This window comes from Buteo buteo, chromosome 9, assembly GCF_964188355.1.
Source record: "Buteo buteo chromosome 9, bButBut1.hap1.1, whole genome shotgun sequence".
NCBI classification, from domain to species: domain Eukaryota; kingdom Metazoa; phylum Chordata; class Aves; order Accipitriformes; family Accipitridae; genus Buteo; species Buteo buteo.
In genome coordinates this window covers 22,323,232-22,350,760 of record NC_134179.1, presented here as the reverse complement: position 1 = coordinate 22,350,760, position 27,529 = coordinate 22,323,232, and the positions used below count along the sequence as shown (strand labels likewise).

The 27,529-nt window shown below is 39.4% G+C and overlaps 1 protein-coding gene across 2 annotated transcripts; it reads left to right on the top strand.

The window, feature by feature from the left end:
* Positions 1 to 767: 767 nt before the first annotated feature.
* On the top strand, positions 768 to 12,078 carry TMEM244 (transmembrane protein 244). Of its 2 annotated transcripts, none has more exons than XM_075036788.1 (6): positions 768 to 908; positions 5,732 to 5,817; positions 6,170 to 6,243; positions 9,169 to 9,294; positions 11,078 to 11,122; positions 11,966 to 12,078. In XM_075036788.1, exons 1-6 carry the CDS (start codon positions 768 to 770, stop codon positions 12,076 to 12,078), a joined length of 585 nt encoding a protein of 194 aa, XP_074892889.1. The 2 variants fall into 2 exon arrangements, with proteins under 2 accessions (XP_074892889.1, XP_074892890.1); XM_075036789.1 differs by having other exon boundaries at positions 876 to 908; positions 11,984 to 12,078.
* Positions 12,079 to 27,529: the final 15,451 nt, after the last annotated feature.

The window sequence follows — 27,529 nt, the reverse complement described above, 5'->3', positions numbered from 1 at the left end:
TGAGCAAAAGCTCTTGTTTGCTGAGTGCAGACTATATTTTAAAGTGGATACCGTTTATTTTGTATGATTAAACCCTAATGAAACTTGCACGTATTATGTTAGTGACAGCAAAAAAAAAAAAAAAAAAGTTTGTTCTTGGTTCAGTTTCAGAAGTGTTCCCTTGTATGTTCTCCTTTTTCCAAATAACGCAGCATACTGAATCATAATGTGTCTGTAAAAAGTCAAATCTGAATCCATTATGGAGCTGCTCAGTAAAAGTTGGATCTGCTCTAAAGCACACTAAATTTCATTTTACTGAAGGAACAAAATATGGTTCGGGAAAAGAAGTGTCATAAGTCTGGCTTTTCTTAACCTAATTATACCTGATTTAATGTGAATTATACTTGATGTAATAAAGTGATAGTCAGAAGAACAATATTAGCAAAGAACATTGTGAAGAATATACTACTCCACATCTATAGTCAATAGAATTAATGTTAAAAATTGCAAAAAATAATTAAAAGTAGGAAGGTATAATAACCCCAAAGAACTGTGATCAAGTGAACGCTGAAAAAAGCAAATAGAAGGTAGAAAATAATACTAATAATGTTGTCTCTAAATAGCCAAGTTATATTATAGATATGCTTTGGCTGACTGTAGCTACAAAAGGACAAGCATTAAATGAGCTAGTAGGATTTTGCCTTTGCTCTTCAGCAGCTTACAGTCTGCTCACAGATGGTTTCTGTCTCAATTCAGTTTAATCCAATCAACTCGCCTCACTCTGTCCTATGCTCACCTATAAGAATGTTTTTTGGGGTGAAAACCAGCTGCTTCTTCCTGCTGATGTTGGCATACGGAATATAGCAACAGCACTTCCTTTCACTCATCATGTGTCCATGGCTCTCAAGGTCAAAACTGCTGAAACCAAGGTAAAGGGAATTGAGTTTGTTTAGTGTTGTATGTCACCAGATAGTATTTAGAGAATTAGACAGCTACTGCGGGGCTTAAAAGAGCTATTGCTTTCATTCTTACAGAGTGTTCTTCAATGTTCTCTCCCTAAAGAACAAATTAAAAGGACACTTTATACTAGAGTGCTGGTAGTAAGTACTGCAAAATACATCTTGTAAAAACGATTTCAAAATATGTGATGTAGTTCCATTTACCAGATATAATTCTTGGAAGTGTCTAATAAAATCCTACATTTGATGACACCAGTGATTTCCTATGATTCTTTCTTTAGGTTGTTTTAACATATAATAAATGACCCTTTGGTTTTTAACTTGCGTTTTTTTGCTTTGAAATACCTGAGAATTTAGAAAGGGAAAAATAGTTTGAAAAAAAAAGTATTCTGAGATTTAAAAAATATGTGTTTAAATTTCAGTGGCAATGCTAAATAAAAGAATGAAGTAGAATGTGATACAACTGGAAAATTTTCAAAGGGTTTTCATTTTCATGTTGCATGCATTCCCTTAGCTTACTTGACTGAGCAAAGCATGCTATACCTAATACATCACTACAAGGACTAAGAATATTTTGGGTATAAAGAGAAAAATCCTGGGCCTTTGACACCAATGAAAGTTTGTTGCTGACTTCAAGAGAGGCTAGGAATTCACCTACTGTAATTAGAGGTCAACAGGTCAACAGCTCACAGCCATCCTTCAGCTCTGTGATTTTCACTTCAGTCCTGTCTCACTACTTTTATTACAGTACGAATCTACATCTGGAGCAGATAAGGCTTCAAGGAGGCAGTTGCTAGAGGAGGAGCAGCGGATAAAGGAGAATTAGAGGAAATGTGCATCTGCTCAGAGCAATGGAATGAAAAGGATTCCCACCAAAAAAAGTGCCAAAGATTAAACTTCCAATGCTTAGAGATACTTTTGGGGGGTAGGAGGTAGCATGTCTGTCAAACTTGCACATGACATTGTAGTCGATTAACATTATGGTGACGATGGTGTACACTGTGGAAAAGAAGGGATCAGATGGGTTATCTGGCCAATTTTCATTTAGAATAAGACTAAAGACAGTGGAAATGGGAAAGCTGTATTTAGCCCTCAGACCAACCTGGTTGAAGAGATTAATCGTTCTCAGTTTTTGCTTGGCTTTGCTTTCATGTAGGGAAAGAAGAAAAGAGTAAGACTGTCCTGGACATTTACTTATTGGCAAATATCAGTTTGTATAGGCATGATGGATTTCTCTCCTATTGTACTAGAAACTAAAGCTCCCTGCTCTCTCTCCCTGTGGGAGATAGATGCAGTATTCAATATTTAGCACTTTACAATATTTAGCAATATAAGAATAAGTAGTTTGCTAAATTCACAGTATCCACACTCTGTCAATGTTGGATGGTTCTGTAAATATCTACCACACAACCATTCAAAGAACTAAGGCCAGAAGTGAATGTTAGAGACGTTTGAGTGAAGTTTCATCCAGAAAGGCATCTTATTTTGCTTTGAAGGATCTCTTATTTCCAAAGGCAGTTTGTTCCACTGGCTAATTGCCTTTACAGTTAAAAATGTCCTTCATGTACCTTTCGAATTTGTCTAGCTATAACTTGTAGCTGTTTACTTCTTGTGGCTTTTCTGATAGATTAAAGAGCCCTTAAGTACCTGGTATTTTCTGCCTGCGAAGGTACTTATCCATCATAATCAAATCAGCCCCCAGAGCTAAACAGATTGACCTCTTTAGGGCTGTAGTTCTAATGAGAAAAAAACCCCCAACATTTCTAGCCATCATCTCCCTTTTGAGGCTCTTCTCTGCACCTTCTTAATTTCTTAACTTACTTCAAGAATTGCTGGCACCAGACTGGATGCCACGTTGACTTCCCAGTGCTGTGTTTAGAGGTAATACTTCTTCCTTATTTCTATTCATATTCTCCCACCTTAAACCCCAAATCCTTAAGGGCTTGTTTTGTGTCACAATATTGCAGGAGAAGCTCATAAAAACGAGCTAGTATGAACTAGAGCTCATCTACTGCCTATCTTCAGAGTCACTGCCTCCTTGAATAAGGGCTTCTTTTACCAGCATGTAACAAACTAAATCAAAATGGAAATCACACTTTAGAGCTGGTTTATGTTTTACATTTTTCACTGCAATCTCACCTGCCAACTGAGTTTTATTTTAAAATGGTGACTTAAAAAAATATTCTATACTTTTTATTTTCTTTTTTTTTCTTTATTAATTTTGAATCACTTGTCAAGAACGTTATCCAATTTTATCCTCAAAATCCACAGCAATGATAATGGCACTCAATAACCAGCTTTCATAAAAGTTCTTGAATAAAAGCAAATAAATAAAAAGAGCAAGTATCTTTCAAACTTTGCAAAATGCAAATGATTTTTGAAACTTTGCAGTATCTTATATATTTGTTTTTTGGTTTCATTCCTTTATTCCTAGTTGTTCTGCAAATAATTCCTCTTCTTTTAGTTATGAATATGCAATTATCATTTCCCCTACCTCAGTCCCTGTAACCAACCTACACACATGTGATTGTTTTTACCTTTCTTCAGAATTGAGTCCTATTCCTCTATTAGTTACCTATTTTTTCTAAAATCCATTCCTGTTGTAGATATGGTGTCACCATTCAAAGAGATAAACACTGGCTTCTCTTGCATTGATATAATGCTTCACTATATGCAGTCCATAGTCTCTGCTTGCCATTCTGATGCACTGAAAAATTGCATCCCGTCCCTGATATTTTACTACTTCATTTATGCAGGGTCACTTTTCATGGATTTACTTCTGAATGAATACCTGCATTTGGAATATTTCATCATCTTAGTCTTCATTTTTCAATTTTAAATTTATTTTTGATCAACATAGACAAGAAGTCCTGTAAAACATCAGAACTTCCAAACCCACTTGCTATCAGCTCAATTCCATTGACCTGAGGGGAAATCAGCATGGGATCTTGCAGGGCACACAAAAATGTGCACTTTTAGGACCCATATTTCCATGTCCATGTATATTTACTTAATGAAATCACTATAGTAATTACATTCCCCTTAGATCATTATTGCATAATGCATCATGGCTTGCAGATCTATGGAGGTCTTACCACGTGAGTCAGGTAAACACACATGGCTAGTTTCAAATATTTGATAGCCGAACTGAAGGAAGGGCAAGGAAAGTCTTCACTCATTATGTGTGTTGTGCCTGGGCAGAGAATTTATACAATAGTCTACTCCTAAAACAGAAACTGGAATGCTTTAATATCAAAAAGCAAAATGTAGCCACACATCCTTCCATTGTAAAGTATCATGTAGCACAATAGTAAAGGTGGACAATCAATATGAAACTGGTAGCAATACCCTACAGTCACTGTCTTTCTCATGACCACTTTCTATCTATATTTTTTCAGAGGAAAGTAAAGAGTAGAAGATGCAGGATAGAGGGGAGAGGCAAAGAAAATGACTATAGAGAAAGAGTCAGGAGTTAAAAAAATGGCCAATGAAAAAGGAAAGATACAAAGAAGTTAAGCAAGAGGAAAGGACAAATATGACATGATAAAGCACTAGCTAGAGTGAGAACGTGCAAGACAATCTGGAGTCTATAAAGGAGAAAACCTGAGTTTACTGACCACTCTACTGACTGTAGTAAACATCTTCAGTTTCATGTTCTTAAGCAAGCACACAATATTGCCAAAGCAGATGCTCAAGTTCAATGCATAGAGATCTCTAGTCCTGATGTCCCATGTTTCCCTTAACAAAAAAAAAGGCCAAATAAACATCTGGAATGTCATTAATTCATCACAGAAAAACAGAAATTAAAGTGTTCTGCATTAGCAAGACATATTAACCTTCAAAACATAATTTTACATTATACCTGTAGGAATTAATTCAAGTCCTCAGGTCTGCATAATTCAGGAAGCCAACTTAGATGATCAGAGATATGTGAACCACACTTCACTTGAAAGGATCTCAAGGCATTTTATGAGCTTAATCAGGTGAAGACCCACCGGTTTTTCTCTGGCTGCATTGCTTCTGACACCTCAGTTTAGAAATGAAGACACTGAAATGGAATGAAAAAAATAATGATACCTAGGTATCTTAGCAAATATACATGCTTTCTATAATTCTCTATATAGTGTTTCTCTTTTCTTAAAGACACAATATTGGATCATAAAATAATGGTTGCTTTATGAAACACATATTTTTAGGGGTAATTTTTCAATTTGGAGTTGGAATTTTAGAATAAATTCACAAACAATTGAACATTGAAAAATATTTAACAGATAGCCCTCATTACTCATTTAAGCTGTCTACATCTTTATCTTTGGAAGTAAGCACTAGGGTGACATTTTCTAGAGGATGGAAACTTAACAGTTACTGCTTTACAATTTTCGACACTCTATTTGCATATAGTTTCAACATACTTGCGGGGATGGCATTTCTTAAAACTAGGCTTATTTAAGCATCTGTATGATCTTAAACTCTCAAGGTCCCCTGTGTAATAACTGCCAAGCAATGTCCTCATTTTCTGAACACTTATAAAATCAGTAAGTAGCAGGTATACAATAATATCCAATAAAACCAGAGCTATGTATTATAACCACACATTAGGAGCTGAAAAGTACCGAAGAGCTTTTAGCAACTTTTATGTAGTCAGCAACAGCAAAAATTCTGTCTAAATATTTTATTTTCTAATTTACTTTTTTTCCACATTATGATTGATAGAAATCCGGAATTATTTTCTAACAATTACATACCTGATGTAAACATGGCATTAGGTTTTACTGTATTTTTCCCTTTTGCAGGTTGTTCTGGTGAACTTGTTGATATGCGTGGTAGTTTTCTACACTGTGTACTATGTGGTCCTATCTGTGTGCTTCGCAGTATTCAAGTAAGATTTCCTTGTCTTTAGTCTCATATGCTAGCATACTGCAACTTGCACCATGTAAATAAATGAACATAGGAGAAAAGATGACTGAAAATAGGAAAAGAAATATTTTATACTCAATAAAAAAGACAAATTATATTCCCTTAGGAAGTTATTGATTAGCATGTATCGTGCAAAATGTCATAAATAAAAGTGGGCAAGGGCAAGACCACAACATGAAATGGGACGTAGAGAGCTTGTAAAAGCCCAGAGAATTCCATTTGAAATCACATTTAAAAGCACCTATAATATGTCATATAATCACTAGGGCATTATTGAAAATCTCTGGTTAAATTTATTCATTCTGTTTCCACAGGATTAAAATGTTGGATGGTTTGGGACCTTTTGATTTTAAGACAAGTCCCTCATGGATTAACCCATATTATTTAGGTAACTGAAGTTTGCTTCTCTTTTTTTCTCAGTCAAGGAAATAGACTGTATCTGGATATAAACTTATCTTTCTTATGGATAGTATTTTAAAGCTGTTTCAGCAATACTAATGATTTCTGTAGTTTAACTACACTGCATTTAAATGCTTATTCATCTTGCCAGCACTTCTCATTTCTGTATTGCTACTTATCATTCAAGTGATTGTTAGGCTTTCCCTTGAGTTGTTCTGATCTTGCATCATCTGAAGAAAACGTGCTGCTTTGCCAGGATGTCTCAATTTCATTGCAGAACAATTACTTATTCTCTGTAAAGTTCCTCCACAAAGTTGTTAAATTTAATTTTCATACTGCAATAAATTTCTTATGAATCATTGGATCTAGACCTGAATAATAGGTCACATTCAACTAATGGAAATTTTGCTTTGGTAATGCCTGAATACAGTGGGCATGGAAATTTCAGGTTTGACTGTAGCTCAATCCCTAAACATATCTTTATATATCCTGATACAAATTTCTGCATTTTTGTCTGAAGCTCTCGAAATATATTATTTTTCCTAAATGGTAATTCCTAAAAAATTACATGCATACATGAAATTTTACCAGATTTGTGATCTATTTTACAAAGGCAAACCACATCATGTGTCAGTAAAGTAAGTAAAGCTCAAAAGTAAATTGGTTAGTTCATCAGGTTAAAAAGAGTAATAAAAATACATGGATATTTGTACAGTATCAATACTGATTTCAGATGAAAAAAGAACATCTCAGCCGTAGCAATGGAAAAGAAAATTAAATCATACTCCATTAGAATTACTTTTCAGGGCCCTAATGTCATTACTGTATCTCCATATGATTTCCCCCCGCCCCCCCAAATTTTATCAGCTAGTTTGAGGCAGCATGTTTATATGCCAAAGACAGCGACTATGTCCTGCAACTGGTTAGTATTCCACCCTCCTTTCTGTCCACCTGATGAAATAACATGGAATAGCAAAACATAAGAGGATCTGTTTAAAGTCTACGGGCACAAACACAGAACAAAGGTCTCTGAATGATGTTGCAAATGAGAATTAGTTCACTCAAGAGTCTCACTCATGCCTGTTAAAACCAGAGTTATGTCTTCAAAAGATAACCTCAAAATAAAAATGGAAGTCAGCTCAGAACTGAGGTACCATTAGTGACCCAGTTTTGTAAAAAAGTTTACAGAACATCTGTCTACACTAAGCATACTTTCTAAATTATAAAATTACTGGCATAATTTAAAGGCATACTATCATCATGAAAGATCATAAACTAAAAATACTAAAATGCATTGTCAAACATTAAATTTTTTGAAGTGTTATTTCTGACTTTCCTAACTACACATTGTTTTTCCTGTAGTATTTTTCTTATTTTTTACATTTTTTTTAAGCTGCTGGGTGAAATATCCATAGTATAGGAGGAACTAATTGACCCTATAAAGAAAAGAACAAAAGTGAAAGGCACAAAACGCTGCCAAATGTATACATTAAATACAATGAAAAATAACGATGGTCTCTCTACTTTCAGCTACAGTAATCCTAGGTATTATGTTACTGGAGGAGTAAAAAAATAAATAATTCCATTAAAAATGTGAGTTTTATATGCTTGCATACTTAAAAAGAAGAACAAAATGCATTTAGATGGAAAATGATATGAATTACAAATGCACGGTTATGGCCTGTTATATGGGAACTCAGGACTACAGCTAGAAGAGACATCACGCATTTTCCATTCAACCCCCTGCTGTCCCAGGTGGCCACAAAGCACAAAGTCACACTTTGCCCTAAAAGAGATTCTTTTCGATCCCGTTGCCCTTAATAGCAAGTCAGCAGCTAAGCACCGCTCCGTGGCTCTGCCGAAGAACGCGGCTCATCAAGTGCCACGCGGGGTTCCTCGCCCTTCCCAGCGCAGCTGCTCCGTGCCTCCCCGCCTGCCTCCCGGCCCGTGGGGGCACGGCTTGGCCCTGCCACGGCTTCGGCAGAGCTGCACCCCACGCCAGGGGCGGTGGTCGGCACGGGCTGGCGCCCCGTGGCAGCCGTGGGGCTCCGCACGCTCCGGAGAAAGAACCAGGCGACGGAAACGCACCCTTTTGTCTCCGAGAGAAGGAATTTTCCTCATCAGATGACTTTAATAGTCTCCTTTGGCAACATAACTTATTTACCACCACTTTGCTGGTAATCCCCGTTCATGGTTTAACACAGCACAGAGCTGGATGCTGAATGTCAGGCATGGCGGTAGCTCTGGCAGCCTTGCCGTCAGCTCTGAGAAAAGCCAGGCTCCTGGTTGTGTGTACCGTGAGATCCATACGGACGGATGGCCTCTGCTCACCTTGCAGGCTCTCTGCTCTATCTCCCCTTGTATGTCTTGTCTTTAAATTGTTCTTATATATATATATATATTCTGGTACATATCATACATATATATATATGTGATGCAATGATGTCAACAGGGAGAAAGCTATGAAGTTTCTTACCAAACATAACCCCTTAACCATACAATTCTGTTCTGGATGAGAAGAATTTGATCTATGTCAATGTCAGCCAAATCTATTTGGCACCATATGCAAAAAGTCTGGATGGCCTCTAAGTAAAATTTCCATGCCGTTTCTCATCTAGGCTATATAAACTGGTAATAATCCCATCACTGGTCATAATCCTGTTAATCCTCATGTTTTTACATAAAATATATAAGATTTTAAAGTCTATAGGCAAATCAGGATACAACACCTGCAGACGTCTGAGGCAAAATTAGAAATGAACTTATAATGGAAGTGTTAGTGTAATATTTGATCTTGTAAAAAAAATTTGCATAACCTTCTCAGACATTTTAACTTCCTATTGCTATCATTTTGAATATGAGAAAAACCCTTTCAGAACTATATTTGGTGTAAATATCCTATTTTCATTTACAGTTCTTGTGATATCATTGGAAATAACTTTCTTCATTTGTGGTCTGCTGTTTGCCTTGGTTGTGGAAGAATGGGTTTGGGATTATGCTGTAACAGTTACTATTATTCATATCACCATAACTTCAGTCGGTAAGTAGGTTTACTGCTAAATATATGCATAGTATCACAAGTTGAAGGATCAATCAGCTATGATTCATCTACAGTATTACTGGACTAACTTATTTTTTCCTTAAAGCTAAATAAATACATATCTCTATTCTCCATCCATGTGACTCCTGCATGTATTTAAAGCCTGCCATTTAAAACAACTCTGGTTTTGTTGCAGAATTTTAAAACGCTATTTTCTTATAAAAAATTCAGAGTTTTAGTTTGTAATCTAACAGTTCATATCAAACAGATCCAGCCTAGATACAATTTCAGCATCTGGAAGGTATGTTTTTCTCTAAAACAAGAAATCAATAGTTGTCCATGTCCTGACGCTTTAAGATCTACTCATTAACACTTCAGCTCTAGTTCAGAGTAAAACTGAGGCTTGCTTCAGCAAAGCCAGTTCAAAGTTTTTAAGTTAGATAACTTGAACTAAATCTTCTTGAGGAAAATAAAGCATTTTACCATCGAAGCATCTTTTTTTCCTGAAACTTTTCCCCTTGAAGGAAAGAAAAGGGAAGAACTGGCTGCTGTAAATGAGACTCATCATCACTTTTTGCCAGCACCTGGTAACCTACTCCCTCTTCTCATGCTGTTTAGCAGAATGCTGCTGTGGCTGATTAGGAAATACATTTTAACCCCATCCTTGCCAGACCCCATTTGGGGATGCTTTTCTCCTGTAACAATGAGCTTAGTATTTTTATTCTAGAATTCAGAAATAGGAAAAAATATCACTGACCAATTAGGACTCCCCCCCCTACTACATAATAATTCATCTTCCATTTTCCAATGCTTTGTCCATTTGTCTTTTAGCACTTTATACAGAAGGGGATTCCCCACTTCCTATGGCAAGTTAAGCCAGAGACCTTAAATTAAGCATAATTTCTCATCTACCAAATTTGATTTCCTAGAATTTAAACTACTGTTGTTCCTTATGAATAACTGTTGTATTTAAATCAAGGAGTTTACGAAAACTACAACAAAAACTGCTTTGTGTGTAATTTATACAGGAAGATATCTTCTATTATATTAGATGATGCATTTTGATGTCCAGATAACCCCAGATTTGTTACTGTTTCATTCAGATGGCCAATCAAAGTTCTGCTGGCTGACTCTGAGCTGCCAGCATATGCAGTGTGCCTCCCAGCTCACTTTACTACCTCTACAGCCCTGTCAGCCTTTTTTTTTTTGGGGGGGGGGGGGGCAGGGGCAGCAATATTGGGTCATATAATGGCCCTGTAGTTGATCATACAGTGGGGATGTGGGTCAGCTTGCATGAGGCAAGTGCCTGACACAGGACAGAGCATGCTGTGCAATAGTGCAAACTTGCAGTGCGCAGCCCCAGCCTGTCTGTCATGCACTGCATCACCCGTTAAACCGAAAATGGTAGGCAGCTTAATTATTTGGATTGCAGCAATATGTAGGCACTCTACCAGGGGATCGGTGTCTCTGTTGTGCTAAACCGTGTACAGGTAAGTAATAAAAAAGGCATTTCTTCTGCAGAGAGCCTGAGAGATCTGTTTAGCACACACTTATTAGGTTTAACACTTGCCTTGCAGTGGGATCGCTCACTGGGCTAAGCTTAATAGTGTGGCCAAGTATCTGCATGATCAGGACCTAAATATGCATTTGCAATTTCAATAAATGTAAAGTATATAATTTATGAAACATAACTAAGGAGACCTTTGATAATATATTGTAATGTTTGCATATCCCCATCCTTACTGTTTAAAAATTTACATTTCTCCTTTTCTTCTCCTTGCAGTTATGTCTGAATTCCCCCTGATGTTACACTGGTGGCTGGCATTAGGTATAATTACATTCTTTAAAGTTTAAATTGTTAGACTCTATGTAGAAAATTAGTTTTACAGTATGAATTGTTTCTATTAAATGTCTGTTGTCTCAGTAATTTGAGAATTGTCAACATTTAAAGAAGAAATATATGCTTGTCATTTATACTTCTTTTAATGACACAGGCAAGTAACACTGGGCTCACATTTGCCTTGCCTTAAAAAATGTTCTGTTTTAAGACCAGAACCTACTCAGCTTATGTTAATCTTGTTAACAAACAGCAGACACGCTCACAATCTTGAAATAAAACATGATTAAGACCTGACTAATCAAACTATCTCAGTTAATTCAGGTGTCAAAAAGACAGTTGTCCAAACTAGTCTTCCTTGGTACCCTTTATAGTCAATGGAAAGAAACAGGCACCTTCAGCAGCAACTTATGTAAACACTATGCACAGGTACTTGTGATAGATGAGATAAATCCCAGTCATCACATTTCCTTAGAGTGAATGGCAAACCTACATTTCTGAATGTTTCATTTTCTGTAAAATTAAAAGCATAGCTTTGTACTAGAATATATTATCTTGACAAATAGTTAAGGGAAAAGGACTGGCTTCTGTTCTTCTTATATGATGGATAACAAGGATTGACAGCTGCAGTAAATTCCTAAATGATGGCGGAGGGGGGAACAGGCAAATAAATTCCCTGTCCTGAAACTGGCTTTTGCATTTGTAGGTGGTTAAAGCCTTGGGTAAAATGTTTGAGTAGACAGGCCATAAAAAAAAAATTGAAGATAAAAAGAATGTCTGTTTAAAGTTTTATTGTAATGTTTGTATTCTGCTATAAAAATTAACATAAAACAGTCATATATTTTCTTTCAGGATCTGGAGTAATTTCGATGACTTGTGGAGGACAGATTCTGGCATACTGCTTGTTCAAAGACAACTTCATTTACCCGATTCTAGATGATTTTTGAAAAGGAAAATTAGAACTTGCCTTTATATTTATATGAATTCTATAGTTTCAGTAACAACGTAATTAAAATGAAGTTAGCAACTGTCTAATTGTAAGGCTAATATTTAGCTTATTTGTATCTTACATTTGTTTGCAATGTCAACGTCATCACTTTTAGGTGTTGTATGTACATTTTCCATTAAGCAAATAATTAGATACACTGTCTCTTTTTTAAAAACAAATAAACCATAAGGAGCATGAGAGCAATGATGCAACACTCTTGCAAAATCCTACCAGGAAAAGGAAAAAACAGGTTTGAATTTCATGTTTTCAGGGTACTTGAAGTACCTGTACTTTCAGGTACAGGCAATTGTTATCTATTGTATTTTATGAAATGCTGACTCTAATTTAGGCTGGAGTCTGACCTCTCACAAGCGCTGTAAAACTTTAAAGTCACCCTATCTAGCATACATCACTGTAGGTTTAAAACAGTCTTTACTGGCAAACCCCTGGCAAAGAAGAATCTGTGAACAGCACATAGCTCTGCATCTCTTCCCATCTTACAGCTCTCACCCAGAAGCTGCCCAAGACAACAGCAGGCAGGCGTACAATCCCCAATGTTTGGTTGACCCCCTTGCTTCCAGGGATGCTACAGGCAAATGTTTTCTACAGTAGCTTCAGGCTAGTCTCTCTTTCGCTAATGATCCATTTATGGTCTGGCTGTGCTGGAACGAGGAAAGGCAAATGCTACCCCAGCCACTTTTTTACATATCCTTCTCTCTCCCCCAGCTGCAAGTGGCCAATGGCAAAGTGTGAGTTTATGGGTGGTGGCAATTAAAAACAACAAACAAACCACAGCGGTGGCTTCAAGTAACTCTCTATCTCTTTAACCATAATGAAGTTGTAACAGGAAAATTGTTAGAAGGCAACTTCATCTTAAATAGGATACCAGTGATTGGATTTCAACTGCAGTTTGCTAAGAAGAGCAAGACTGGATTGCTGTTTGCACAGGAGTGCTAAATGTTGCGTTTGCCTTAATCTCACTCAACAGATAATGCCTCTGAAGAATCTGTCCCCTGTTGATCTAATCAAACATCTTAAAGTTATTGCAAGTTTTACAATTTTCAATTAAGTTTCAATACTGAAAGCACATATACAGTGAGAAGCATGTTTCAAAAGACTCCCAAAATAATGAGTTTGTCTCTCATGAATGATAGACGTGTAAGTCATCTTAGAGACAAACCAGGTATGTAAATCCATAGCATTGAATAGACCTAGGACATAGATGTAGGAACAACTTTACAAGTTGTTCAGCATAATATGCTACGTACTGAAGTCAGCAGAGATAATTCCAGAGAGTGAATTAACTGACTTGCACTGATCAGTGGTCTGAACCGTGAACCATTTTTAGTTTGATGAATTTGTGTCTCCAGAAACATCAGTATGCAGATGACTGACTGGTATTATGTGTTTGAAAAATGTTTGCACACTTCTTCCAGATTTGTTTCAGTTCAGAACTATAAAAATGGATAGGAAGTACCGTCTAATGTAAATTCATACCTCTGTCCTCATCCTCACACAGTTTGTGTGTGTAGGTAGTGTGCCATGTGCAGAATATGAGTGGATTAGATATAAAGTTAATCCACGGGGGGAACAAGTTTCTATTTTTAACCTGACAGGATTTTCCTCTACGTGTGTCAGTCTAGCCGCAGCTTGTAGTAGCTCTGTTGCTGAGTCTTGACATTTTTAACTTTTGTTTTCTATTTAAAATCTTAAATCACCAGCAAGAGATCCTTCAGGCTAATATGAAGAGTGCTTTAGTCCCAGGAATTCTCCAAAGCACGTACAACTAGGCCAGTGCTAGAAAAATAATCACAGCAAGAACTCTATTGGGGATTAAAAGCCTTAGTCCGGCTATTAAAGTGTCATTAGCTTTTTGCATTACTTTCAGATATGGAATGGTGAGAAAATTTCAACATTATTTGTTTCATCTTTTCTATCACTTTCATGTTGAGCACCAATGATAAATATTACATATAATGTTTGAAGTGTAGAAAAAGTTCTTATTATACAAATAAATATTCATCATGTAAGCAATATGAGCTATATCTGTGTGGGCATTACCTGGTCAGGACCCTTCAGAGATAATATCTAATACTGCATGATTTCAATCTGATACACCAAAATGGTACTTTTGAATATGACAAACCTGGCTGTTTCTGGAACAATAATAAAGTGATCCACTTAAGCAATTTGCATGTGACTAATTGATAACAGTCAAGGCACAGGTGGGAAAGAAGAGCTGCTGGAGGAAAAGAAGGCTATTGTACTTGTTTCACAACAGACCTGCCAAAGACTACAAGAAAAGACTGCTACAGAAAGCAGAAGGAAAACAGAGAAAACAGCAACAGGGACATGTGTTTGAAAAAAGGCCCAATGAAAGCAAGAAACGAGAAGACAGAAATGGACAAGATCAGTGAAAAGAAAAAATCTGCAGAGTGAACTTGTAGCACTGGAGTCTCATGACATGAGACTTGCATGCCGCTTGTATGCTGCAATCTGTTTTTCTGCTGATGTATATACATGACTGTAGGAAAGGTGGTCTCTATAGTTACGACTATAATCTGTGATGTTATGCCTGTGGCTCCTGCCCCAGGATTTTCAGAATTCTTTGCTCTCTGACCCAGCCAGGCACAGGAATATTGTCTAATTTAGTTGGTGTGGGCTTGCTGTTATTTAACCCCCTGTGATACGGTCTAGTAGTCACGAGTTTGCACAGGTATCAGTGGGGGTGTAGACAGCCTAGAAAACATTACAAGCAGATGGAGACTTTATCCACTTCCAGGCAGAGTTTGCAGGGAAAAAGGTTAGAAGTTGCAAACATTATGTACAGAAATCAATGGAATGGTACACAAATGACATACACCATACTTAGAGGCATTTTAAGATTTTTTTTCAGAGGCGAGAAGCTCCTTTTCATCATATCCAACCACCTACTGAGATAGATTATAGTTCTCCTCAATTCAGCCCTTTCTCTAAAAGACTCTGCATTCATTCTTGTTCCAAATGAAGTGTCTTACTCGTAACAAAGAACGTGACTGAAATGTGTTTTTTCTGGAGACTCTAAGCGTATATTTCTAGGCTAATAGCACTGCCTTCAATATAATGTCAAAGTGTAAACCAGTTCAAAAACTTGTTCTGGGACCAACAAACTAACTCAAACGTGTAAAAGCAGCCAAATATCAAACTATGGAGTACAGACAATGTAATGATTTTTAGTTGGCATTTTTGTAAAAATATAGGTTTAAATACTTATAATTTCCTAGTGAAGTAAAGAGTTGGTTATTCAAACTAAGCCCATCATTTTTCCACCTCTGTAAATTGCTTGATCAACATTTCCATCTCTTTTGTATTCAAACTTAAAAAAGCAAGCAAAACAAACCCCTACAGTATTCATTATTTCTATATCCCTAAAAATACCAACAAATGCTGCACCAATAAATGCAGAAAACACAGTATGAATAATACTAGATCACCAGCAACGGGTAGATGAGTCACCTGACTGCAGTCTCCTGTGTTGGATATTCATGCACAGGATTCCTGTGGGCCGTAGTCTCTTGACTAGAAATACACATCGTGACCGAGTGAGCTTCATTAAAATGAGAAAAGATGTGAAAGCCTTACACATTCTTCATTCCATCATCTGGTATGTATGTTGTCACACCATAAAGTTAGATCCTTGTTAATCTCCACAGGTATTAAAGCTTTATTTAAATATTTTGTATCTTTCAAATGTGACTTACTTAGAATATTTATTTCTTGGCCTAAGATCCTGTGTAATGATCCATCTGCTCAGTAATGGCTAATACTCTAATCTCTCCTTTTTGTGAGCTAATCACGGCCCCAGACAGCATGCACTCTCTCATTAGATGTCAGAAAGGATAAAGGTCTTAGGAGTGGTTATAAAATTTGATGGTGTAATTAATACCTTTATTATTGGCTTTAAACCTTTTAGTGTGAGGCTATGATTTTAAGACGCAGACCCATGTCCCAACCTCTCCTCTGCTCAGAGAATGATATGGATCCCTTCAGATGCACCCGGATAATTATGCCTATGTTGTAGGGCAGGCATGCTCTGCGATGGACTTACATCCTACTCCACCCATTCTCTAGTTCAGGGGACCAAATGAATACCTTGCAGTCATCTCCCCGTTCATGCGCTCAGGTTTCTTCTGCCAACAAGAGTGAAAGAAGGGAAAGATGTGTGCTTGGATGTCATCCCGACATGTAGTTGTAGTGTGGCATTGTATCGGACTGGGGATTTGGGAGGCGACACTAGGACACCAACTACGGACAACCAAAATCTGAGGAAAGGCCTTGGCCCCAATCTTTTAAGGTTGTCTATGCCTAGAAAACAGTCACAATCAAATATAAGGATGATGGTTGAAAGTGGAGCCTGTAAGAAATATAAAAGGTCCTTTCAGTCTCTTGCTGTCATTGTCCTCAGTCAAAGACAGTCACAGCCTGCCCATTACTGTTCTGTATTTTCCAATGAAAATAAATCATAATATGAGATTATTTGTTGTGGATTTGCACAGTGATTTGTAAACAAAGGGTCTACTCCTGCTTCCAACAGCAAAGATCCCGTTATCTCTATTGGAGCAATACTCTACCAAAGGACCACTTATATGTACCCAGACCCTCTGTCAGAGCGATCTTGTCACCAGATTTTCAGCATCAAAAGCAGAAAAATAAAACATGGGTGATGGCAAAATGCTCAAATACATTAAGAATTACCAGTTTCCTAGCAGTCTTCAAACACCTTTGCACTGAAATTACATCTACATCAGCAGCTTTCAAAATACACCGAAAAAGTGCTTTGATTCATTTCATAAACACAAAGATGTACCATTAAAAATGACAATAAAGATCAATGTGTTTGATATCTCATATGGTATTAACGGAAAAAAATTAGCCAAATTAGATGAGTAAATTCAACAGCAAATCATATTTATATTAATTTGAATTTAGTATTTAAAATTAATGTGAATTCTAAGGAATTGTTTTAACACTACTTCACTGGAAAATTATAGCGAATCTTATGAAAGTGGGGAGTATTCCTTAGCACACTCCCATGAGAGAGAAGGGCAGGCAGTGAGAGGCAAAGGTGGAGGGAAGAGGGTGTTTCAAGAATGTAGCTGCTTCAATACCCAAGAAGAATGAAAGAGAACTCATAGGATATGAACCAACTTACCTAGCTGGGAGCAAGTTTCCATTCTAATGGGTGATGTGCTGGTAACCAGGTCCTGGCAAAATTTTTCAGTAAATCATTGGTACACAAAAATTCATTTTAAGACAGCCAAACCACCTATGAACACAGTTAATTGAGTTTTGCTTGAAAAAGAAAAAAGGTGAAGCGCATCAATGTCTGTTCATTTCAGTCCCATTAGATCTCAGTTGTTCAGGTTAGACTCACAAGCGTACCAACAAGAAGAGTATGAGAGGGCTGCTATTACAGTGGATACATTCAGACCTAAAGCAGTAAACTCTCTAGATGGAATTCATCAGTCAATTGTTTGGTGTGCCATATTTTCCAGCAGCTTTTTAAGCATGCAACCCTTGCTTTAGGTAAATTTTATTTCCTGAACATTTGCCATTGAATCATTCAAAGAAAAATGCAAGTTGTAACTGAAAAGCAACTACTGTTTTCCATTGTCAGGAAATGAAACAACATGGGGTCTTCAGGTTTTGAGCAAATAAAATTGGTTTTGATTAAAAACAAAGTTGCATTAAACTGAAATTTTCACACAAAAATCTGTTTAGACTAGAAGGTATTTTTATTGAAAAAAATATTTATTCCCAAACGATAATGTTTCATACCTTATTTGTTGTATGTATTTTTAGAATGTGTTATGTATCACTAGATCACACTTGCAGACTGTTCCAGTTGCCGAGGTAACTATGTTATTTTAATGATCAGTGGAGAGGATCATTATGTAAAACATTATGTTAATTTCAAATGCAGAAAATTGATGTCTTGCTGTTACCTTGAAGCTGTACCTTTTTTTTTTTCCCCTACAAAGTGCCTTTTTCCATGAAAATTAATGGTATGGCTAAGGGCTCGAGTATCCTTTTCGTACTGATTCAAGTTGGCTTTGGAGGCAAGTAAAGCAAAAATGACGCCTGACGACCAACTAACGGCAGATGAACAAATTTCAAACCACCACAGTTTGTACAGAAATAGTATAGGAAAAATTGTTCCATGTATTCTTAACTAATAAACATGGACAGTTGGTAGGAATTTTAGGAAGGCACATATTTACATAATTTCATTTTTAACTTTGCAATGTATTATTGCTTAGTTAAGGAAAGCAAATTATAAAGCACATGTAAGTATTGTTTATGATTAAGTACATGTAAGTATTGTCCATGATACAGACGAGCTGACGAAGAGATTAAAAAACTGACATTAAACTTTTGCTGCTTTTATTAGATTATATATCTACTAGATTACTAGATTATACCAGCGGTACATATGTCATGCATTTATGATTTTATTGCAATCATAAAAGCTCTGAGGCTGCAGTGAGAACCTTGCTGATGTTAGTAGTCCATGGTGTGTTTCTGTTCTCTCAAACTTGCTCTCTCCATCAAAAAAAAAAAAAAAAAAATCCGTACATTTCAAGATTATCAAAACTAAGTCTCACACAAATTCTAGGGCTCATAATGACAAGTGCTGCTATAGCACACCAGCCTTGCAAATGCAAATTGTCTCAGGCTACCAAATGCAACTCAGTTTTGTCACCAGAATCTTCTTTTGCCTCTTCTCTGGAGTTCTGCCTACAGATTGCGTTAAATTATGAACACTTCATTCTCTAGGTGGAACTGGATGCTTTTATGTATTAGAACATGATATGCTCAAGCCATCTGAGAGCTCCTATATTCTCCTGACACTTCATCATAATCACCTGATCCATTTTAGAGTCAGTGAACTCTTCTGACAATACTCAAAGTGCATTTTGATGGAGACTGTATTTATATGGACTGTACCTCTTCACGGAGCTTATTCGAATCCTTTCCCAAGGATTTCCTCTGCAGGCAAAGCTCTGACTTCAAAAGGCAGTAGCTCCTTCTCAAATTCTTTACCCATAATTACACCTATTACACTGGTCGTCTTCTATTTCAACCTCACTACCCCGACATGCTTTTCTGACATGCTGAGGTTTGCCGATTTGTATACATTCCAACTGAGGACCGCAAGCCCAAAATGTAAGAATGTGAAAAAACAGAATTGTATTAAATCAACTAGATACTGTAAAAAGAACATGCGATGATACAGCTGGGAATAAGCCATGTATTAACTAAGAGGATTAGGAATTAATTTCCCCCTTCCAACAGCTTATGCCTCACTTGTCCACTATGTACGACCAAATACCTTATCCTGAAAAGCTTTGCTTTCATCCTTAGCATGGTGAAAATAGTGGGCTAAATTTTCAATCCTTGGAATGATTTAAAGCTTTCTGATGGGTAGCTTTCTGCTAGAAAATGCTGATTGCACAAAATCTAAAAGCTTCAAGGAAAAATATTCTCTTCCTAGAAATTTGTTGACAGAATATAATCAAAACACATTATCCTGTTGACTACTGAAATACACCAGAACAGGACATAAAAAAATTGATGTCAAACAGTGGAATAAAGCGAAGCAATACTGAAACAAAACTCCTAAAGTGTATGTTTTATTTCAAACATTTTGATAGGTTCTTTTAGAAACTGTAATACAGACTTTTCAGAATTTTTCTTTCATGGAAAGTTTAAATTCTTGCAGGGAAAAAAAATATTGAATATGTCAGATCAATTTTTAGTCTACTAATGTAATTCATATGTTTTTTGGAATGTGCACTTTGAATTATAACAGCATTGTAGCTACAGCTACATCAGATTTTTAATCTTTTTGCAAACTAATTTGTTACATGAATAAATACAAGCATAGAATTAGCAAGGAAAGATTAGTTAAGGAATGCTAGCAAGAAATAATGAATTTTAAAAAGAAATATGAAAAGGGGGATCATTAAGTACAAAAAAAGAAGCCAGCTGTGTTAAACCTGCTCAAGGTGAAACACTCTACCTCTGCTCCACTGGAGCAGAGCTGTCAATGGTGTAGAGAGCAGCATAGAGCACGAGAACAAGTTAGCAAGTGAAGGGCACGTATTTTGGAGCTCTAATTGACATGAGGTGAGAAATACAGGAAGTACAGTAAGAATTTATAGAAAGTAAAATAACAACATTAATGAAAACAACAAGCTTGAGGATATGGGATATAAAACCGTATGTAGGATGGGCCAAAAATATTCAAGTTGCAATATTCAGCCACTACAAAAAAAAAAAAAAAAAAAAATCTATTTTAACTGTCTACATCATCTCCTGTATGTTTACAGAATCTCTGTATTCTGTCTGATTCATCAGCAAAAACTAAACACACTTTTCTCACAAGTCTGACACTGTCAAGAACATGCAGACAGAAGGGATTAGAGACTACAGCAAACCACAAACTGAGTTAAAATTCTTACCATCTACAAGGATTTCCAAGCAGTTCTTCCTAGTAAAACTGAAATACTATTTACAGTAGCCAGATTACTTCAAGAGGATACAGTGACTGAATAGTAACTTGCAGGTACCACCTTCTAATTTATATCAAGTATTTAAGTTGTATCTTCATAGCACTACTTACTTCTAAGCTATCCACAGTCCTCAAATTTGTTCTTGTGAACTGGAAACATTTCATGTACTGAGACTTCTCTTTGTTTCTAAGTATCAGTAATTTGAATGTTACCAACCCAATGAAATGCTTCATTACAGTAAGTCATTAAACCAAGCATTCTGAGTCAGAAAATACAGAATACATTTTTGTTTGCAGCCTTTCTTCATACAAGTTAATGTGTGCATTATGATAATCTTCGAATTATATGTAGTACATACTACTTTTTCAAGAGTCTTGCCTTGTTCAGTGCCCAGGGTGGATGCACAGGAAGGGGAGAATAAGGCTGAAGAGATATTCTTAATTTGGGGTGCACCAGAAATTAAGTAATTAATATTCATAGATTTGAAAACCTGGAGTTACTGTTCTGATCATCTGCTCTGGGATCACCTAGGCCTATGTCCACAGTAACACAGACCACAGAACTTTCTCCACAACCCAAATCAAACAGAGGTAGAGATTATTTATATGTGGTTTACATGTGGAAGTCATCCACAGCAGAGCTAAAATTTTGAGAGATCCCAGATCCAGCAGTGCTTTATATAAATCGTCTCAGTACCCTTACAGTAACACAAAAGGTGTTTCGTTGCTCCCAGCCTGAATTCGTCTAGCTTCTGCTTCAGGCCTTCCGTTCTTTGTATATCTTTGGTAGATTAAAGAGCTCTCTGCTATGACAAATCCTCCCGCGTAGGCGCTTACACGCCATAATCGAATCACCTCTTCTTCCCCCGTCCTCTGCTGAGCCGAACGGGGTGAAGACCTCATTTCGGCACGGCGAGGCGGGTTGCCCCGACCTGCAGTCCTTCCCCTTGCTCCTCCTTGAACTCTTCCCCGCTGAGCCGCCTTTGAAAGAGCCCGCAGGCACCGTGCAGGTCTCAGCCGTGCCACGCGCAGGGATGGGACCGTCTCCCTACTCCCGCGGGGCGCTTCCACCCTCGCACGTCCCAGCCAGCGCTCTCCCACGCAGCGCAGGGTGCCCGGGCCGCCGGCCCGCACGCCCGCCCACCCCAAGCGCTAACACCCCCCCCGGCGCCTTGCCTTCCTCCCCGCCGCCGCCGGCCCGGGCCCTTGGCGTCCCTGTCCCGCTCTCAGGGGAGAGGCGCGTCCGCCTCAGAAGAAAGCCGAGACGGCTGCCGGCCTCCCCGGGCCTCCGCCTCGTCCCGAGGCGCGGTCGTGGCGGGACGGCCGCCCCAGGGCACCCCCCGCCGAAGCCGGGCCCCTCAGGGAGCCCGCAGGGCCCGACCCCAGCCCTCTTATCCCGCGCGGGCCCGCCGTACCGCCGGCCGGCCTGTCACGGTGGCCCCGCCGCAGGCCAGAGGTGAGCGGAGCGGAGGGACACGGGCGGCCGGCGGGCGCCGCGACGGCAGCAGGCGGGGAGTCTCCCCGCTCTTCCCCTCACGGAGATGCGGCGGGAACGCGGCCGCGCCGCCCTCGGCCCCGCGGTGACTCAGCGGCCGCCGCCCGGCTCCCCGCGGTGGGAGCGCTGGCCCCGAGCCGCCGCCGTGCGCTGCCCCTCCGGAGCGGGCGGCGCGGGGAGCGGGGGGGGGGGGGCCGAGGTCGGGCGGCCCCGCGGGAGGGCGCCGGCCCCGCCCTCTGCCCGGGCGGGCCTCTCCGCGGCGGGGCCGGGCGCCGGCGGTCGGCGCGGGCAGGTGAGGAGCGGCCGAGTGGCGTAGCCGCCGCCTCGAGGGGACGAGGGACGGTGAGGCAGCCGGGAAGAGCCGCCGAGGGAGGAGTCCCCGGGGAGCGTCGCCCTTCTCGTCGAGTGTCCCGCCCGCCCCCGAGGCAGCGGCGGGGAAGGTGACCCGGGAAGATGGTGACCGTGGTGACGAAGCTGGTGCACTACCTGCACCTGAGGTAAGGGCGGGCGGGCGGGCGAGCGCGGCGAACCGCCCTGCTCCTCCCGGCGGGCGCGACGCCCGGGCGGCCGCCGCCCCGCTCCCGTCCCGTCCCGTCCCGCCGGGCGCTGCCGCGGGGTCCGCGCCGCCCGCCCACGCGTGGGCCGAGGCGGCGGTGGGAGCGGTCGGGAGGGGGAAACCTGGGCGGCTGCCGCCTGGCGCCTTGCGGTGCGGCGGGGAAAGGCGTGACGGGCGGGGGGGAGGGAGCGCGTCGGCCCCCGCAGCCGGTAGCTGACCCCGCCGGCCGCTGCCGTGCGCGCTCCCGGCGGCTTCGGGCTTCTGCCCGGCGGTCGTGGGAGCGCGTCTCGCAGCACGGCAGGACACCAGGGCGCTTCGGTGGAAAATACCGGTTACTGGTTTAGAGCCTGAAAAGTTGATGTCCCCGCAGTACTCGCGTAGCGTAACGGTGACAGCGTGGGTCGGACAGATTGCGTGTGTCTTCTTTTTTTATACTTCTGACAGGATGCATTACTAAGCCGTTTTCCACAGTTTCATCTATTCTAATTAGAATTTAGCGGATAAATACAAATATTTTGGCATTGAGTGGTGAGAAAGCAAAAAAAAAGTGCAGTCCTGGGGACGTTCCGCTTGCGTTTTGTTGAATCACAATTTTTCTCCTGTATATGAACACTTAATGTGTATCAAAAGACTTGATCGAAAACATAAAGAAAATGTATCAAGAGGGAGCATACATTAAGCCAGAAATTTAATTTGTGAAAGCAGTGATGGTTTTGTGCAGCATTTTCACATGAGGCGCGCCAGCTCTGGGAACTGATTTCGTTAGATAAATTTTTGCAAGTTAGCCATAGGAATGAGTGGAAAAAAGGGCAATCGATTGTACTGTAAGTTTTTATTGGTATGCTTTAAGACTTGGTTCTTAGGGTGTCTGCAGTCCGTAGATATTTTTTTAACAATTACTAAAATAATAATACTTCAACATGAATTACATGAGAGAAGCCTGTAATGTCACCAGTTTTTAACCTGCACTTTCCAATAGGATGTTTTCACTGCTAAACCTGTTTAACCTATTCTGCAAGCCTAACCAAAATCACAGCGCTAATTTTATAAATTTGTGCCGTTTGTATGCTGCCATTCCTGTGCTGGGCAGATAGAGAAGGAAGTCAAGAAGAAAAAAATCCCTGCCAATTCCTTACGCCTGCTTCTCTTCTCTTGTCCTCCTCTGAACAGTGGTTATTTGTTTAGCAGCATATTACGGCTGGTTTTGAACCAGAGCTTCATGGCTTTATTTGCGTTATAAACATCAGACACAAAAAATCTCAGCCTCAAAGACTTTATAATATAAAGGGCATTAGGAAACAGCGAATAATGCAGACAGATGGGGGAATGCAGCAAAGCGATAAAGTTACGTTCTTAAACCAGCGGCAGCATGTTCACTGTCAAGTGTTTTTTAGGTATCAAGAGAAAAGATGCAAAGAGGCTAACAAGTTTCCTAAACTTAAAGGAAGCTCTTCTCATGCTGGATGAGCATCAAGGTATTGAGAAAGTGTGATGAGCATATCTGAAAATTTAATAAATGCATGGCCAGTGGCCTGCCTGGAGGCAGAATTTGATTATTTTTAGTACTGAGTGAAAGAAGTCAATAAAATTAGGGAAGATGTTACAAAGCCCAGCAGTTTGCTTTTATAGGAGAAGTAGAACTATTGGAGATGTGGCTGCAAAGGAACTCAGTAAATGCAACAGGCAAAGAACTGAATATTATTAGTCCTGAATGAACGTGAGTTAGGATAAGCTTCCATTTGTCAAAGCTAAATAAGAGGATAGATACCTCACTGACTATTGCTGGAGTGGTAAATAGTGGCAGTATCTGACAGGACATAAATGAGCAAGAGGCGTTCCCTGGAACCAGTACACATCAGCGAGATAGTGTGTATTTGCACGCAGAACAGATAGGGAAGGGCACTCGGTCATCTTTAGTGAGTCTGCAGGCTTAAAGTGCAGCTTGATTTTAGCAAAATCACATAATACTTTTGTCCATCCGCATTCACAAAATCATGACAGATAGGTGATGGTTATTTCAATCCATGCCAGTCAGGCATGATCAGCTGCTATTGGGCATTACCATCTGCTTATTCTGTGCCTCCATTAGCAAGTAACCAGCAATGTAACAACAAACCCAGAAAACAGTAAGGTAGAAAAGAGAGTGCATACATATGGTATTATCTGACATGTTCTTGAAATACTATTATTTCTGATTAAACTATTTTAGTAGGTTTCTGGCTAGCCATGCAATAATATTTTTTTCTATACATGAGGATGGAAATAGTTAAAAACCAATTAACAGCAAGGAAACTGAAAAACAAGCTGTTCAACTGATTTAAGAATAGTTAGGTAGCTGGTGTGCTGGGAAAAATGCTTATCATCAGCATTGTCCCTTTTTCTCCCCCGAGTGCAGCATACACAGGAGTGCTAAGGGTCAGTTGTCATCTTCGTATTCCATGGTCCATGAATTGGATTTTAAGGTTCTGCCATAGTTAAGTGAATAGATATTATACTAATATGTCATAAGAAAGAGATACTTGAATGTGAAAAACTGTACTTAATAAATTCATAAGAATACAGTTTGTGACAAGATTAGACTATGCCAGTAAAATAGTACACTGCGCAGACCAAACAATTACTATAATCAGATCCTTAGAGAATCATAATTATGCCCTTAATTGAGTACTTACTGAGAAACAGATAATTAATTCAAATCACTGTAGGACTTGCACAGTTAGCAGAAATGTGGACATCATAGGAATCTGTCTTACCTTTGAATGTGACACCTTGAAAAACGTAGGATCCCGAAGGAATAATATTACAACCCTGGGCGTTATACAACTGTTCTACAAAATGCCCTTTCTGAAAATCAGAAGTAAATACATTGAAATAGAGTACTTACACTGGCTAGAAGAAATTGTGTAGCAGTACTTGGTTTCTTACACTTACCTCAACTAATTGGCCCTTATACAGGATGGTTCTGTATCCATTTAAGTCCCATTCAGCTCAGTCATAAACTTCTGATTAGTTTCAGTCAGACAAAAGCAGGCTCACTGAATGGGAATGGATCAGCCAAGAAAATAATTGTAAAAACACTAAATTACGTTCTCAGCAAGGCGAGATGTTTTCATATAAATACACTGTATGTAATTGTCTCTACGTAAAGATTGTGCACCAAGTGAAAGGCAAGCAGCATACAAAAAATGAGATGAGCAGTGATTCTTGAGAACAACAGACAAAGGAGACAGCGGCAGATAGAGCAGCTCCCAAAGACAACAGCAGGCAACACAAGCAAACTAAAGAGAAAGATGTAGACTTATGAATGTAAGACATTCATGAAGGGAGTGAACATTCGATGCTACCAAGGACATTTCCACAGTAAATTGTATAGCAGAAATTCAAACTGAAGCATGGCTGTGGTAGTTCCTCATTTTAGGAGATGAAAATGATTAAGCTACATAGGTGGAAAAGAGCAGTCCCAGGCCTGAAGTGCTTTTTTGGAAGTTCAATATTTGTTATGAATTAATTATCTGTTTTTATAACCTGCCTCTGAAAGTGGTCACATGAAATGCAACATGATTGTTAATTGAAGCAGCAACTAATAAGACTATTTTGGAGTAGTCATGAGATGCCTGCTTTTATATGTGAATTTTTTATATCTTTAAAAAGTTGCCCAGCAAATTAAAAATCTTCTGCTAATACTGTCAGTCACATCTTCCTTCATCCCTCTGATTCCAACATCTTTACACTCACCAAGAGGTCTCAGGTTGTGCAGGCTTTGGTATGAGCATGGACTTAAGGATCTGCTTCTTAAAAATCCATGATCTGGGTCTGCATGGTTCAGGATGTGGCTGATGGACTGAATCCTGATTGAGGAATGTTTCTAGCTGGCCTGGCACATTCCTCTGAAAGGAGCCTGGGACCAAGAAGTTTGGACAAGACATTGTACTGCTGCTCCAGTGCCTCAGCATGTGGCTGTGCATGGTTAGCTTGAGGAAGGAGCAGAGAGGAGAAAGAGGATGAGGAAGCAGAGGAAGGAGCATAAATTCCTCCTGCTTAGAGGTCCAGCAGAGGTTGAAGCTGATGATGTCGTTGTTACAAAAAACGCACAGTCTGGACCTCTTGGTTCAGCATACCTGGCTACCATACTTGGGACAAAGTGTTTTCCTGTGAAACTTCTTTTTCAGAAGTTTCATGTCCATCTTAGAGCACCCCAGGGAACTCCCATGATTCCCAAGTCCAGCTGGGTGTCCTTGCCTCCACTCTTCTGGGGGCTTGGTACTAGAGTGGCCATCTCTGATGGACAAGTAAAGGATACAGGGTTCTGCCACGTGCTGCAGGTGAGGTTATACAACACAGGTATTATTTTACGGCTCCTTATGCTCTTGCACTAGCATACAAATGGTCTGCATGGACCACTGGCTGGTCTTTGATTCTTAACAATCCCTCCTCCCCCCTCAAAGCCATAGGTATACTTGTACATAATTATGTTTCATTTGTAAAACAGTTAACATATTGGCACATGTAGACCTGAAGTGATGTTGTTGACTTCTGAAGTTCTTGAGTTCTTTTTCTTTTAGAAGCTTAATGTATCTTTAACAAAAGATTTTTTTATATTTAATGTAGCTACTGTCTGTTGCTTCTTTTACCGTAGTGTAGGAACATAGCACAGGAGGATGCCAGGTTGGAAAGAACTTCTAGCTCACTGAGTACTACCTCACAGCTTATAAAAAAGCTACCATCTCTAATCCATTTCATAAACATACTGAGCTTTTTTAAAGATTAGGTTGTTTGTCCTTCTTGATGGGCGTGCTGGAACTTTG

What these genes read in the sequence shown, in the direction of transcription:
- TMEM244 (XM_075036788.1), top strand. Translation starts at nt 768, where the DNA reads ATGCTCACCTATAAGAATGTTTTTTGGGGTGAAAACCAGCTGCTTCTT. An exon ending in GATTAACCCATATTATTTAG is followed by an intron (nt 6,244 to 9,168) that starts GTAACTGAAGTT and finishes TTTCATTTACAG; the next exon opens with TTCTTGTGATATCATTGGAA. An exon ending in ACACTGGTGGCTGGCATTAG is followed by an intron (nt 11,123 to 11,965) that starts GTATAATTACAT and finishes AACATAAAACAG; the next exon opens with TCATATATTTTCTTTCAGGA.